Source organism: Dryobates pubescens, chromosome 15 (assembly GCF_014839835.1).
Source record: "Dryobates pubescens isolate bDryPub1 chromosome 15, bDryPub1.pri, whole genome shotgun sequence".
In the NCBI taxonomy this organism is placed as follows: Eukaryota; Metazoa; Chordata; class Aves; order Piciformes; family Picidae; genus Dryobates; species Dryobates pubescens.
In genome coordinates this window covers 21573410-21587922 of record NC_071626.1, presented here as the reverse complement: position 1 = coordinate 21587922, position 14513 = coordinate 21573410, and the positions used below count along the sequence as shown (strand labels likewise).

Genomic DNA, 14513 nt, shown 5'->3' with positions numbered 1-14513 from the left:
GCCCAGAGAGTGGTGGTGAATGGTGCCACATCCAGCTGGTGGCCAGGCACTAGTGGTGTCCCCCAGGGATCAGTGTTGGGCCCCATCCTGTTCAATATCTTTATTGATGATCTGGATGAGAGGATGGGGTCCATCATCAGTAAATTTGCAGATTGACACCAAGTTGGGAGCAGGTGCTGATCTGTTAGAGGATAGAAGGGCTCTTCAGAGGGACCTTCACAGGCTGGACAGATGGGCAGAGTCCAACATGATGGCATTCAACAAGTCCAAGTGCTGGGTGTTGAACTTTGGCCACAATAACCCCATGCAGTGCTACAGGCTGGGGTCCGAGTGGCTGGAGGGCAGCCAAACAGAAAGGGACCTGGTGGGACTGATTGACAGCCAGCTGAACATGAGCCATTAGTGTACCCAGGTGGCCAAGAAGGCCAATGGCATCCTGGCCTGCATCAAGAATAATGTGGCCAGCAGGAGCAGGGAAGTCATTGTGCCCCTGTACTCAGCACTGGTTAGGCCACACCTGTGTCCAGTTCTGGGCCACTCAGTTTAAGAAGGACATTGAGACACTTGAACGTGTCCAGAGAAGGGCAACGAGGCTGGGGAGAAGCCTCAAGCACAGCCCTATGAGGAGAGGCTGAGGGAGCTGAGATTGTTTAGCCTGGAGAAGAGCAACCTCAGGGGAAACCATATTGCTGTCTACAACTACTTGAAGGGTGGTTGTAGCCAGGAGGGGGTTGGTCTCTTCTCCCAGGCAACCAGCACCAGAAGAAGAGGACACAGTCTCAAGCTGTGCGAGAGGAAGTTTAGGCTGGAGGTGAGGAGAAAGTTCTTCACAGAGAGAGCTGTTAGGCATTGGAATGTGCTGCCCAGGGAGGTGGGGGAGTCACCATCCCTGGAGGTGTTCAAGAGGGGACTGGATATGTCACTTGGTGCCATGGTTTAGTAGTCATGAGGTGTTGGGTGACAGGTTGGACTTGATGATCTTTGAGGTCTTTTCCAACCTTATTGATTCTATGATTCTATGTAATGTTCAGGGGCTGTCAATCTCTCTTACTGTGGGACAAAAAGTTGGAAAACTATCTGCATATTTAACACAAGGAGGAACTGATGGCATTTTAAATTTGAGGCAGAAGGCCCATAAAAGAAAATTTGATGTCACTTAGGAAGAGATAATTGTTAAAAAGCTTTTAAATAAATTAGCCTAAAAGTGCCATTATTAAAAAATCATAAAGCTTCCCTGAAAGGTCATATGAGGAAGGCCAAATATTTCCATTGGCTGCTAAACTGCATGGATTGATATATGGCAAATTTTGAAGTAGTTCAGCCTTTCATAATGCTCCAAAGAATCCATCTTTAAGGGGAGTTGTGGATCATTACTAACGATCAAAGGAGAAAAGTTATTAGGATAATGTAATTCTTGTGGAAAAAAGAAAATCATCATTGAATTTCATCCATTATTATTACTGGCTAGAATCTAGTTTCTATTCTCTTCAGCTAGTGTCATTTAAAATTAAATGACACTGGACATAACCTATCTGTGTGGGTTTCTGTAAGTAAATATCAATACTTTCGGGGGGGGTTGGAAACAAAATTGGGGTGAAAAAAAACTGGAACACAGTCACAACAGATACATATCTGTGTTAGTTTTTCAATAGTCACAGAATCACAGAATGTTAGAGGTGGGAAGGGACCTCAAAAGATCACCCAGTCCATCCCCCCTGCCAGAGCAGGATTACCTAGAGTAGGTCACACAGGAGCGCATCCTGGCAGGTTTTGAATGTCTCCAGGGAAGGAGACTCATTTATATGTATTGAATTACAGATGTGGAGAGAAGTAAATCCAGAGAATTATTTCCTCTCCCTCGCTCCCCCTCGTTCTTAAATATTTTCACCACCTTCTGCCTGACTTTAGAAGAAAGTAACAACTGACAAATAAACTGCTTTTTGCAACATGCACACAGGCAGTCAAACTGAGTTCCTCACAAACACTGCTCATGATCAAGGTAAAGTAGGCAGGTCCTTCTCTCAGAAAATTGTTCAGTTCTGGCTTGTTTCTCTTTGAAGAAAGCACAGGGAGTCAGCATCTACATTTTGCTCTTGTGTGTGTGTGTCAGATCAAAATCACTGGGGTTTTTTTGTCCGTGAGCACAGCAAGGAGAGCTGCAGCGTTTCTGTTGGGAACTTGGGTTTAAACCTTTTCAGCCTTCCAGATCTTTAGAACTTGGATTTATTTACAAGCATCCACAATCAAAGATTTAGAACAGTAATTTAAATTGAGGTTACTTCTAGTAAAGGAAGTAAACTTCCTTTATTTTGAATTAATTAACTGACTACAGAAATAAACAAAAGTAGATTTAATCTAATACTGTGGATTTTTTCCTGTTTGCTTGATGCCCAAGCTATCAAAGTTTTGCATAGTTTAAGTAAAAATTACATTTCCAAAGTACCCTTTGGTTTTTCCTTCTGGCCTGGACTATGAACAGAAATGAATGCGTTTTGAGGCATTAACAATAACAGAAGGGATTTTGCTGGACTTCAGAATCACTCATAAGCCTGCTAGAAGTCTGTGTTGCTAATGGACCCACCAGAACTGGTATTCTTTGGTGCAAATGAGACTGACATTTAATTCAGACATTGTCCCTGCTTATTGATGTCTACAGATGTGCCAATTCAGCCTAATTTAGAAGTAAAAGGATAATCCAGGAGGTTTGCTCACAAACTGTGACACTGTAGTATCACAGAAGACACAATCTTTAGGAATAGAAGTCTTCTCCATTGTCCTTTTACCAAGCAAGTGCTTAACTCAGATATGTCTTAATAAAACAGTTTACTTCAAGCTTCCCCTGTCATAGATTTTAAAGATGTTTCTGCCATGTTAATCCTGCCCTCGTTTTTGCACTATGATTGTCAAGCTGCCAAGACTCCTCTTTGTCCCTGCTAGAAGGTCCAGCAAAGCACAGCTCCTTCCACAGCCATTTCAAATCTTGTTTAACGAAATCCTTCATTCAGGCTGAGTCTTCACAAGAAAAATTTCTAGCACAGACTCATCCTATGAGCTCTCCGTGCTCTGCTTTTGTGAAGCCATGGCTGATTTGTGAAGCCATGGCTGATTTATACCTGCTTGTAATCTGGGGTTTGGAATGATCAGTGTGCAGTGGGACAGAACCTTTTTAACAATTGGAAACCCTCAATAGATGTATTGGGAGGGCAGCTGAGAAGTGGAAGATGCAATCTGGCTTCAAGAGTGCTCAGCTGAAGTTTTCTGAACTCTTCATGGCATAACAGTGCCAATGCAGATAGACAATCGTGAAATTTAGAGGGGCCTATTTGCCTTTCATTTGTGAGGGAAGATGAAGTGGAAAAATGTTATCTGTATAGCAGGGGGGGAACACCCCAACAGCCAACAACCAGAACTTAAATCTCTATTTGGAATTCAGGTGGGTGCAGTTTAAATTACTTCTAACAGTCTGTCTGCTGATTACTGCTATTCATGAAAATTGGCTTTGTTTTAGTTCTGAAAGACACCGAAGCAACTGCTCTGCCTTGAGTTTTCTCCCCTGAATTGCTAAAATGTTCTCTTTTCTGATTTCCTCTCTTGACCTTCTCCTCCCACTCATTTCTCTCAACATGTATTTAGACACATTCAGAGGAATAGTGAGGAAGTAGATTTCTGTCTGTCTTTCATAGGGCCACAGCACTACTGCAAAGTGCAGTCCTTAGACTGGGAGGAGTTGACTGGTAGAGTGAGTTGGTCAAAGGCTAGATAATAGGTCAGCATTGCTAGCAGGGTACAAGGAGCAACCTGAAGGCATAGTGACAATTTTATCTGACTATTTTTTTTAATTTTCTTCATTGCATGAACGTCTGGCTAGCCTGCTCCTCTTAAACAGTCACACAGCAATCAGTATCACAGTATCAGCTTGGTTTCTTTCCCTGGCGGGTGAATGTCAGGCTAAGCCTGTTTCATTACAAGCAACTGTGATCTTTGCTTTGGGGTGTACAACAAAACACAGCACTTGACTACACTCTGTCCTGTCTGGGCAGCTCAAAAGGGAGCAGAACTGGACATCCAGAGAGCAGCCATCTTCTCTGTTACCTTTATCACCCATTACCTGCCAACTGCACTCCTCAGCCCAGTGCCCTTTGTAGCTGCTGCTCACCTCAGCTTTCAAAATTAGGTCTGACATTGTCCCTGGTTACACAGTGCACCTCTGGGACGATTTTTAAAGCCCAACATTTATCAGGACTCTCCCTGTACAGTATTTCCATGCTTGAGATAGTGAAGATTGTTGTGCTGGGGCTCCTCGGTTGAAGCGATAAAGTCTTCCTTGAGAATGACCCCTCTCTTCTTTGCTTTTTAAGAGCTTACTTTTTTATCTGGAACAACTAAAACCTGTTGACCTTCAAGTTACAGTGATGCTTATCTAGTCATTGAGAAGGGAGGAATGGTTTTTTGGGCTGATATTGAAGGCTACATTTCTTTCTCCTTCCTGACTTTTAAGAGACTCTTCAATTTGCTGTTATTTGTAATCCTTGATTGAAGTTTGAGTATAGCCCTAAATCAGTAGAGATGGGCTTTCAAATGAACAGTGTAAACTGCAGTAACCATATGGTACTCTGCCCTGGGAAAATGCCTGCTGGTTTCACTGCCATTTCATGACATTCTTATTTTGGCCATTGAATCTCATCTGTTAAATCCCATGCATATTTTAAATCTGATGTGGTTTGGGGAGGTTACCAATAGCAGCACTGATTGCAGTGATTTGGGTCGTGCATCTTTTGATGCTGTATGTTAACAATAGCTTTGCAGCTGACCACATCAACTGCCTTGAAGGGTCATTTCCAATAACCAGAGATTTGCTGTGTGAGGGCAAGATGCTCACACACACAAACACTGTTTTCCTTCCCAATAGAGAAGTTATTTATTGCTAGGACACCAGCAGTATCTCCTATCACAAGGATATATTGTTGATAATGCCTGTAGAAAGCTCCATATTTCTGGACACATACTGTGAATAATCAAAATCTGAGAAACAATTTTATTCTGAGGCAGGAAAAATTACAGAAGGAAATACAAATGCAGCTGCCTGTGTAATGCTCCGGGTTCATCAGTTCAAAACATTTTAAGATCTCTTCATTCTTACCTGCATTTTCATTTGCATCCTGTCACTGGATTGCCTATGGCTGTCAGGTAAACTTGTTGCCTGAAATGTTGATACTACAATTAAAATTATTGAAAGTTTGATATGTCCCATTGTATGCCTTGTGACTGTTACCAGCACAAAGGTTTCTGCTTAATTATAAGCCAAGAACAGAGTGATGCATGCTGGCAAGATACCTGCTCTAGAGTTTCTCATGGCTATGTTTCTCATATGTTCTTTTAAAGCGTCTCATCTATCTGTGTGTTTTCTGAGTAACTGTAATGTTGCTTTAGGGATAACCTTACAGCTCTTTGGAAGTTCCCAACAAACTCTCCACCCACCAGCAGTAGCTTATGACTAAGGCTGGTTAATAGATTGGCTCTGGTCTTGAGTAGCTACATAAGACGGAATATCCGGAATATCGTTCAGTAACCTGAACTGGAAAATCAAAGAGAGCTTGCAGCTGTGTGATGGGAGAGATTGGAAAGACTGTTACTGTAAGAATCCTGTTCTGCCCATACTGCTGCAGGAAATGCCCTTGGCTCTTCCGTAGTAAAGTGCTTTATGAAACACCATTACAAACAATCACTTCTCCCCAGCATCAGCACTGCTGCTTAGGGGTTAAAATCAATAGGAGCTTACTGGCTAGAATCTAGTATCTATGCATTGCACTGGAAAATGAAGGGGATAGATTTTGTATCAGATTAAGCTGAGTTAAAGTAGACTGAGGCTTAGGGGGTTTTCCATCAGAGTGTCAAATATTAAAGATAGGTAATTTTACCTTGTTCTTCTATCATTTTATTTCTATTTTCCTGACTCTAAGAATTCCTGTTGTTTACTGCAGCAGCACTCCAGTTCAGCCAAGGGAATACTGAGAATGTAACATGTTTGTATGGCTGCTTAAAGGCCAGGTTTCATATGGCCTTTTTTCTTTGTTTTCATTGCTTTTTCATTCATGGGCATTCATATTTATGACCCTTTTGTTTTTCAGCACCTCCCAGATGGCTCTGTCCCAAGTGCACACGCTGAATTTTCTCTTCTGCCAGATCCTTATGAAGTCAGTCGAAGGAAAACAAGAACAGCTCCAAAAAGCTCTGACCCTACTTACAATGAAATTGTGAGTACCATTCACTTTCTTTCACCATTTCTTACTTGTTAGATTTTCCCTAGCCAGACAGCATTTAGAGCTGTTGCACTGAGTATGATCAAGAAGAAGGAACATATCATAAGCTGAACCACAAGTGGGGACAATCTTCTGCTTTGCATCTTTCTCAGAAGTGAAACAGTCTCTTCAGGAAGGCGGTTAGATCATTCACACTGCTCTGTCACACACTGCAATCACAGTTACCTGGTAGCCAAATGAGACCAAGCATCACTGCACCTGAGCCTGGGCAGTTTTGAATGCAGATTTGTACAATAACATAAAAGGTGCTAATTGAATGGATGCTGTTATTTAAATTCATGTTTGAAAATAGACAAGCAAATTGGTTGTCACTCTCCTAAATGATAACAGAATAATAAGCAGCCAAGTTATTTTTATGCTAAAATTCTAGCATTTCACAGACACATATATCTATAATTAGAATAGAATAGAATAAACCAGGTTGGAAGAGACCTTCAAGATCATCATGTCCAACCCATCATCCAACACCACCTAATCAATTAAACCATGCAACCAAGCACCCCATCAAGTCTCCTCCTGAACACCTCCAATGATGGTGACTCCACCACCTCCCCAGGCAGCCCATTCCAATGGCCAATCACTCTTTCTGTATAGAACTTCTTCCTAACATCCAGCCTACACCTCCCCTGGTGCAGCCTGAGACTGTATCCTCTTGTTCTGGTACTGGCTGCCTGGGAGAAGAGACCAACATCTGCCTGTCTATTATTTCACACATGACTGAAGAGCCCACCCCTCTGTATGGAGAAACATTTATGACAGAATGGGAAGTGACCTTTGGTAAGTGCAGATGAGCTTCAAACAGTGGGTGGGATTGGAGAATATAATTATTGTATATAACAAATCTCCTAAAGATCTCAAAGCAAATTACAAATGCTCTTTGAGTAAGCTTTAAAGTAGAAGACATATAAAATGTTACCACTCCAACCTGTTTCAAAGATGAGATATGATGGAGATTAAGTTAGTCAGTGAAGACTGAGTCCTTTGCTTCTAGTTTTCCAACTTCTGGGGCTTCAATAATTGCTTTTTCCTATATCTATTTGATAACAAAATTTATCAGCTCACACTGATGACTTCCAGTGCTTCTGTAAGTAGGCTTCTCGAGTAGTACTGCTGATAACAATTGAGACAGATTTCCCTCCCTATGGTACTGCAGTGGAATGACACAAACTAGGGTGGGGATGTTTTGCTTTGTTGTGGGGTTTTTGTTGCTGTTGTTATATTCTTTCTTTTTTTTGCAATCAAAGACAGAGTGAAATGAGTCTAATTAGCCTATCTAAAGAGATTCCTTTACATTTGAAAGCTATTTAAAGCAAAGAAATACAACATGATTATGTAACAACATTCATTGTTAAAGAATCCAGGCTGGACTGCATGCAGACAGCAACAGTGCAGGACAGTTATCTTTCCAGTCATTATTACATCGAGTTGAATGCAGGAAAATCCAAAACCCTACCTGCAGTCAGATGCTACTCACTGGGAAGAGATTTAATTGTGGTTGAGGAGCATTCCAATGCTGTTGGTAGAAATTGCATGAAAACTTTAATATTCTTTACTCAGAACTTACAGCTTTTTTCACAGATGCTCAATCTTTTTCACCAAGAGCTGCTAATCACAGTGGGGACATATGGTTCCATTGAACTTGGACATTTCAAACCCAGAGCTTGTGCTGTTAGCAGCTCTGTTCTTCCATATGTGATACCATTCTGTATGCGTTTTCTGTCCAAGGCTGGTAGACTGAGGCAGAAGCTGCCCCAGGGAAGAAAAGCTACTAAAAATATAAGTCAGCTGTCTTTTGAGTTAGTTACTGTCCAAAATGCTATGTACAGAAATATACTATAGCCTTTTTCATGAGTTCCTCCATTTTTATTAAAGCCAAATGGCTCAAAGGAAGCTGAATATTAATTTCTCTCTGTGTTCAAGACAGAAAAGTCTGAAACACACACCTCCTGAGTATTTTTTGTTTTAGTTTTATACTTTCATTGCTTATGACTGCCTACAGCAAATGATCAGCCTTGCAAAAGTGCATTTTGGTTTTGATTGTTAATCATGCGTGAGAGTGAAGATGTGAAAGTCCAGGAGAGCTGACAATGGAATCAACTATGCCAAATATTTTGGAGCAGCTTTTAGCAAGCAGTGTTCCTCCTATTCCTTTATTTGTGGAGTTTGATGTGTTCAGACTAGTATACAATGACACTAAAAATGATGGTTAAGGAAAAGAGGAGAAAGAACTCAGAAAAATGGGATGCAGTATAAAGAATAACATACCAGCAGTTATAAAGAGTAACACCTGCTTACAGACCACTGTTAGGAAGAAAGTAAAATTGCTTGAGGAGTGCCAGAGTAGGTTAGAAAGAACTAAGTTAAAAAATTGAAAATAATTCTGAATTCTTTAAGCTCTTGCTGACAAAATTCACAATGACCTAACTAAGCACAGTGAGATCTTGCTGCTACTTCTAGCATTTGTACTGAGACATGCTTATGCGCACCCATGAAATGAGCAAACCTCCAAGGCAAAGCAGAGTATGTACTGCCCTAACAAAGCCAAAACTAGAAGGAACTCTCTCCACCCTGCCCTTGGGGTGTAGCCAAGGGTAAGCAGACCTTCCTGGGCTATATCAGTCTGCTAGTGTTATTGCAGCTGCCCCCAGAGCAGAGGGCATCCTGGCCTGCAACATCAAGAACAGCTCCAGCAATCCTGCTGGAGAAGCAGGAGGGGAGCTGCATCAGGATCCACAGCCACTCCCTCCAGAACCATGCATCAAAGCTAATTTGGACAATTACGAGGAAATCTAGGAACTATGCCATGGCTACCTATGGTGAAGCAACTGTTCTGCATTTGCAATTAAAATCTCATTAGACTCCTGCAGGTCAACAGTGCTTCTCTTTTTAGAGCCAGGAATTGGGAAAGTCCTGACTGTCCCACTGATGGCCACAGCTATGTATAACTCACCTCCATTTGATCCAGATGTAAAAATGGGATGCAAACATTCTTAACCACACACTCATTTCTGGATTTAACTGTTGTGATTATGAAATCCTGACGGGTGGCATTTGTTTTATTCCCATACTGATTCCATTATCTCCAGACCTTTCTTCCATCCCTGCATCCTGATGATAGATACCTTGTTCCAACTGAATATGCTATACCATTTTAGAAACAGTTTACTTGGAACATTTCAAAACCACCCACCCTGCACTGTAAGGTCTGTCATTGCTTGAAGCTTAAAGCCTCTTTTTTTGTCCAAAGCTTGAAAGTTCATTACCTCTGTTCACACCTGTTGTGGCCCATACAACAGCTGGAGAAGAAATTGTTAATATATTGACAAAGAAAAGTCACTAATTTATTCTAAATTATATTATATCTATACCTGTCCTCACTTCTTGGACTTTAGCCTTCATTTCAATTTGGTTTTGGTAGGGAGATGTCAGTAGAGGACAGAGGACCTGGAAATTTTTGATTCACATAAAATTTGGTGAAATAAGCACAGTAAATATTACAAGTGTAAAGCACCAGGCACAACTTCCATCACAGCTGTTCCAAACTATGATTTCCAGAGGTTTCTCCCTGGTAAGACCTTTCTAGTAAACGCCAGCAAAAAAGAGTAAGTGGGACAGTTTTCTTTCCCCCACAATGCATGGCAGTGTCCATTCACCCCTACAGCACCAATTATTCCCGTAACCCAAAGAGCTTGATGTCCTGTCTGTTGGTGCTTGTTGGTGGAGTACCCTCATGTCCTGTCCCACTCTGACACCCCTGCAGCTTGCAGTCTGGACAAAATCAATCTGTAGTCCCACAGGGGTAGCCAAGGCCAGCTGGGGCTGTCTGGAAGACCCAAGAGTTTTGTGCCTCCTGAACTTCACTTATGAATTTCAGGCCACCTTGCTTTTGCCACTCAGCATAAGGAACATTGCTAGGGCTGAGCCTTTGTAAACTTTGTCTCTGTTTGAAGGACATCTTCCATGGCCATTTCTGCTTCTTATAACTGTAGGTGCAGAGAGGACTCAGCAGTCCAGCCTGCAAAGATCTAGGCTAGAGGGGGCTCAGTCTGTCTTTTCTTCTGCTCAGCAGTGCAATAGACTGCGTTCAGATTGCACAGCAAATCCAAGCAGGTTGCACAGCTAACGCCTTTGAGGCAGTTTTCCATTCTCCTGAAGTGACAGTCTGTCGCTGCATTTGCTTTTTAAACTGCACAGAGTGATTAAAATTTAAAGCAAAAAAAACATTTCCAGCCATACAAATTCTAGCTTAAATGTACTTCTCTTAACAAAGCTTACCTTTCAGGCCCGAAACTAGCTGAGAGCATTCTTTCACATTTTATCAACCCACACGCAGTTCACTCAGCAGTTTTTGATTAATGCAGAGACTGCAACGTAGGAATCTGTTCAGAATGCAGCTCATTCTTGTCAGCCTATCACTCCAGATTGTCAGTTTTCTCCTTTTCTTAAATTCAGAAAATACACCATTAACATTCCATAACTAACCTGAGCATTCTCTCACAGTATCGAGCTAGTTTCAACTATAAATCTTAGTAACTTTCTAAAGCGGTGCTAAGCAAGGTGTCTCACTTCATTTGAGAAGCATTAAAGGTAATTCTGGAGTAACAGAAAGATGCAAATTTAGTAAGTTCCACCCAGGCTCAGAGATGTTCCAAACACACAACTTCTGCTGAGTGGGCTGAGCTTTGTGCCATGTGTAATATTTGACGATTCCATTAAAAATGGGAAGCATTTTTATGATGGGCACATTTGGATACAGTTGGCATCCAGACTCGGGCAGAAAGTTATTTGTGTTGTAATAGCAGAATAACACAGGCTGTTTGCGAAAGGAACATTATATACCTTTTTTTGTGATGTGGGCTTGTTGGAGCTAGAACAGATTTAAAATTTTGTGGAAGTCTTGGTTACAAGAAAAAATAGTTTTGTTTTGGCTTGATCTTTTTCTTTTCATTCTGATAGGTAGCACAAGATTTAATCACAAGGGCAGCACTGAGAAAAAATTCTGAAGTGCTGTGAATTGATGTGAGGAGGCTCAGGGGAGACCTTATTGCTCTCTACAACTACCTGAAGGGAGGTTGTAGCCAGGTGGGGGTTGGTCTCTTCTCCTAGGCAACCAGCACCAGAACAAGAGGACACAGTCTCAGACTGCACCAGGGGAAGTTTAGGCTTGAGGTGAGGAGAAAGTTCTTCATAGAAAGAGAGACTGGCCATTGGAATGGGCTACCCAGGGAGGTGGTGGAGTCACCATCCCTGGAGGTGTTCAAGAGGGGATTGGACGTGGCACTTGAAGCCATGGATTAGTAGTCATGAGGTGTTGGGTGACAGGTTGGACTTGATGATCTTTGAGGTCTTTTCCAACCTTATTGATTCTATGATTCCATGATTTTACAAGACATTTCAACACAACAAGAAGTTGCCTTAAGGTATTTCTAAGGAACATAGAACAAATACAGAATACATAGGTTAAAAAAATAACATAAAATAGAGATTTAAACAGTTTTCTTGGTTTTTTCTGATTTTTGCCAAAGAGCAAACCGATCTATCAAAATATTTCCTATGGAGAGATATTTTTACAGTTAAAATAATCAATGTTTTTACAGAATTACCTGTCCTATGCTTTCATGCCTCTGTCCATGATGAGTAGCCTCCATCTGAATCTCTCCTCTGGAAAATCAATCGTATTGCCATGCCCTGGTGAACTTCATGGAGGATCTGATATTTCTTCCCATTTGAGTTCAAAACTCTGCCTAAGTTTGCACAGGGAAAATTATTTACACCTGGTTTTCTCCCAAGCATTGCACAGCACATTTCAAATTTGTTTACAAGTGCTTGGTAACCAGATTTCACAACCCTAAGGTGCCAGGGTCCCTTTTCTGTATACTGCATAAGGTCAAATGTACTCCTGAGGTAATTCGCTAAGTGCAGTGAATTTTCCTCATGGTTAGTAGTTTGTAATTCTGGAGAGCAGTGTAAAGCAATTATTTCAAATTTGTAATCATCATCCTGAACACTGTAGTGCAGTAAGTATTCAGCCTGCTAAGTACATTCACCAAACTGCATGCTTTTTTTCCTGTTTCACTCTATATTTTTTCAGGTTGTGTACGACAAAGTCACAGAGCTCCAAGGCCGGATACTGAAGGTTGTTGTGAAAAGCAAAGGAATCTTTGTGGGAGCTGTTAACATTCAGCTGAGCTGTGTCCAGTTAAATGAAGAAAAGTGGTATCCACTGGGAAACAGTATCATTTGAGTGGCTAAAAAAATTCAATTATTTATCCTCTAATGTTTCTTAACCCCTTCCACAGGGCTGTCTCAGTTGCCCTTGAGAATATGCTCAGTCATCTGCTGATCACACACCTTAACACTTCTAATCATAAGGCTATTGTCTCAAAATTGCTACCATCTTCCTGCAACAGATTCCTGTCAGCACGAGTCTAAGAAATCACATGCTAAGAACTTGTAGCAGCATGCAGGAAATTCTAATGCCAGCAACAGAGATTCTTGTTTTCTTCATATTAAAGAGTGCTGCAAAATAATGAATTCTGTACACATCAAAGTGTGGGACCTAATGCTTTGACCATTAATCTCCCTGAGTGTGATGAAACAATGCTGATAATGGTGTCGTTTATCAGCGTCTGTTATGACCCCACCGCATACGATGATTTCACCAGAGAACCATGGGATGGTTCCCTGGGTGCCAATATATTTCAGATGTCTAGCAAATTTCATGTTAAATCTTTTTCAAGCAATATTTTTTTTTCCTCTTTATTTTAAGGAACTTAAAAGCTTTGCACTTTACACATTTTGAGCAGTACACTTTACTGTGCTTTTAGCTTTTGATTCAGGAGAAGGCTCAAAGCAGGATATTCATCTGCCACTATGATATGTTGTAATTTGTTTTATTCTGACATTGAAGAAGCAGATAGAACTGGTCATTTGTGAGAAGGAAGAGGCTAATATTCACAAATATATAAGGCATATTTAAAGGGAGCTTTCAGTGTGGTACATATTTAAGACTGTGGTATAAGGAATCTGCTCACCAATTCTCTACCATGTTGCATTCTTATGCTGCATAAGAGAATCAAGTCAATATGTGTATTGACCTCAGGACTATAAAATGAAGCAATGAATCTGAATGAATCAAGTATTAAACAATGAATCTGAGTGGTTCCTTTGAATTCACTGAGGCCAGCTATAGGATCTGTTCTTCAAAGCATTTTAGCCTAAAATGAGGAAGCACTTAAGCACATCTTTAAACATTTAGTACATGAGCAGCCATAATAAACTGTAAACTACTGCCAGCCTTGTACACACACATAGCTTGCTGTGTGCTTCTACATTTCCAGGACTAAGGGCACATTTTTAAGGCACAAGAGGCATGTTGATTTGTGATCTGATCTGTTGTAAAATTTCAAGTTACCATAGAGTGAGTAGGTCTGACATTTGTTCTACTGGATGGAAAAGCGGTCAGTGGAGGGATAATAATGCCAGAAGCTGATGATTGCTGCCATCTCCCAAAGGAAACTCACAAAGCAGTCTTCAGAAGGTAATGTTGTACAAAGTTCCTGAAAAGTGACTGGGAGTGTTATTTAGGAAACTAATTAAGCTAGAGTTTTTCTCAGCATCAAACCAATTGACTATGTCACTTCATCAGTTTTTATCTGAGAATAGATACAGCAGATTGCCTGGGGAAGTTACACTCCTCCTCAATAAGGGGAGGTGGGGGGAACTCTTCTTGAATATTAATAGTATTAGTATTCTTCAGAGCTGGAAAAAAAGAAGATATAAAATATTTACCACATGAAAGCAATATTGGTTAGCATACAGATATGAACACTACCAAGATCAGTAATTCTATCATTTTATATTGTGGGGTCTCTGGGGTAAAAATGCAAAGCACTTGTCACTCAAGCACAGAAAAACACACTGAGGCCAGCTTACAATGTTATCAAATTAGCTGGCCTTACAGTTCAATATTGATTTTTAGGTTCATCTTAGTCTACTCTGTTTCCTTATTATAAATATAATGCAGTTTTCTAATAGTACTGTTTTCTGTGACAGTTTCTAATCACTGTTTATCACACACCCTGATTTTCAATCTTAGACCTGCATTAAATAGAATTAAAATGGCATTCATTAAAAATACCATTAAAGTATCCCATTACCAGAAGTGTCTGCAAACATAAGCAGTACTCTTTG

At 40.8% G+C, this 14513-nt stretch overlaps 1 protein-coding gene across 1 annotated transcript in view; it reads left to right on the top strand.

Annotated features, from left to right (window-relative positions):
• The window catches only part of PIK3C2G (phosphatidylinositol-4-phosphate 3-kinase catalytic subunit type 2 gamma), a 227113-nt gene extending 214514 nt beyond the window's left edge, over positions 1–12599 (top strand). Inside the window, exons 34-35 of the mRNA XM_054167841.1 lie at positions 6129–6254; positions 12412–12599. Of these exons, the coding sequence (XP_054023816.1) occupies positions 6129–6254; positions 12412–12564 (279 nt within the window). The 3' untranslated portion in view covers positions 12565–12599. The remainder of the gene's footprint in view (positions 1–6128; positions 6255–12411) is intronic.
• The last annotated feature ends 1914 nt before the right edge of the window (positions 12600–14513 follow it).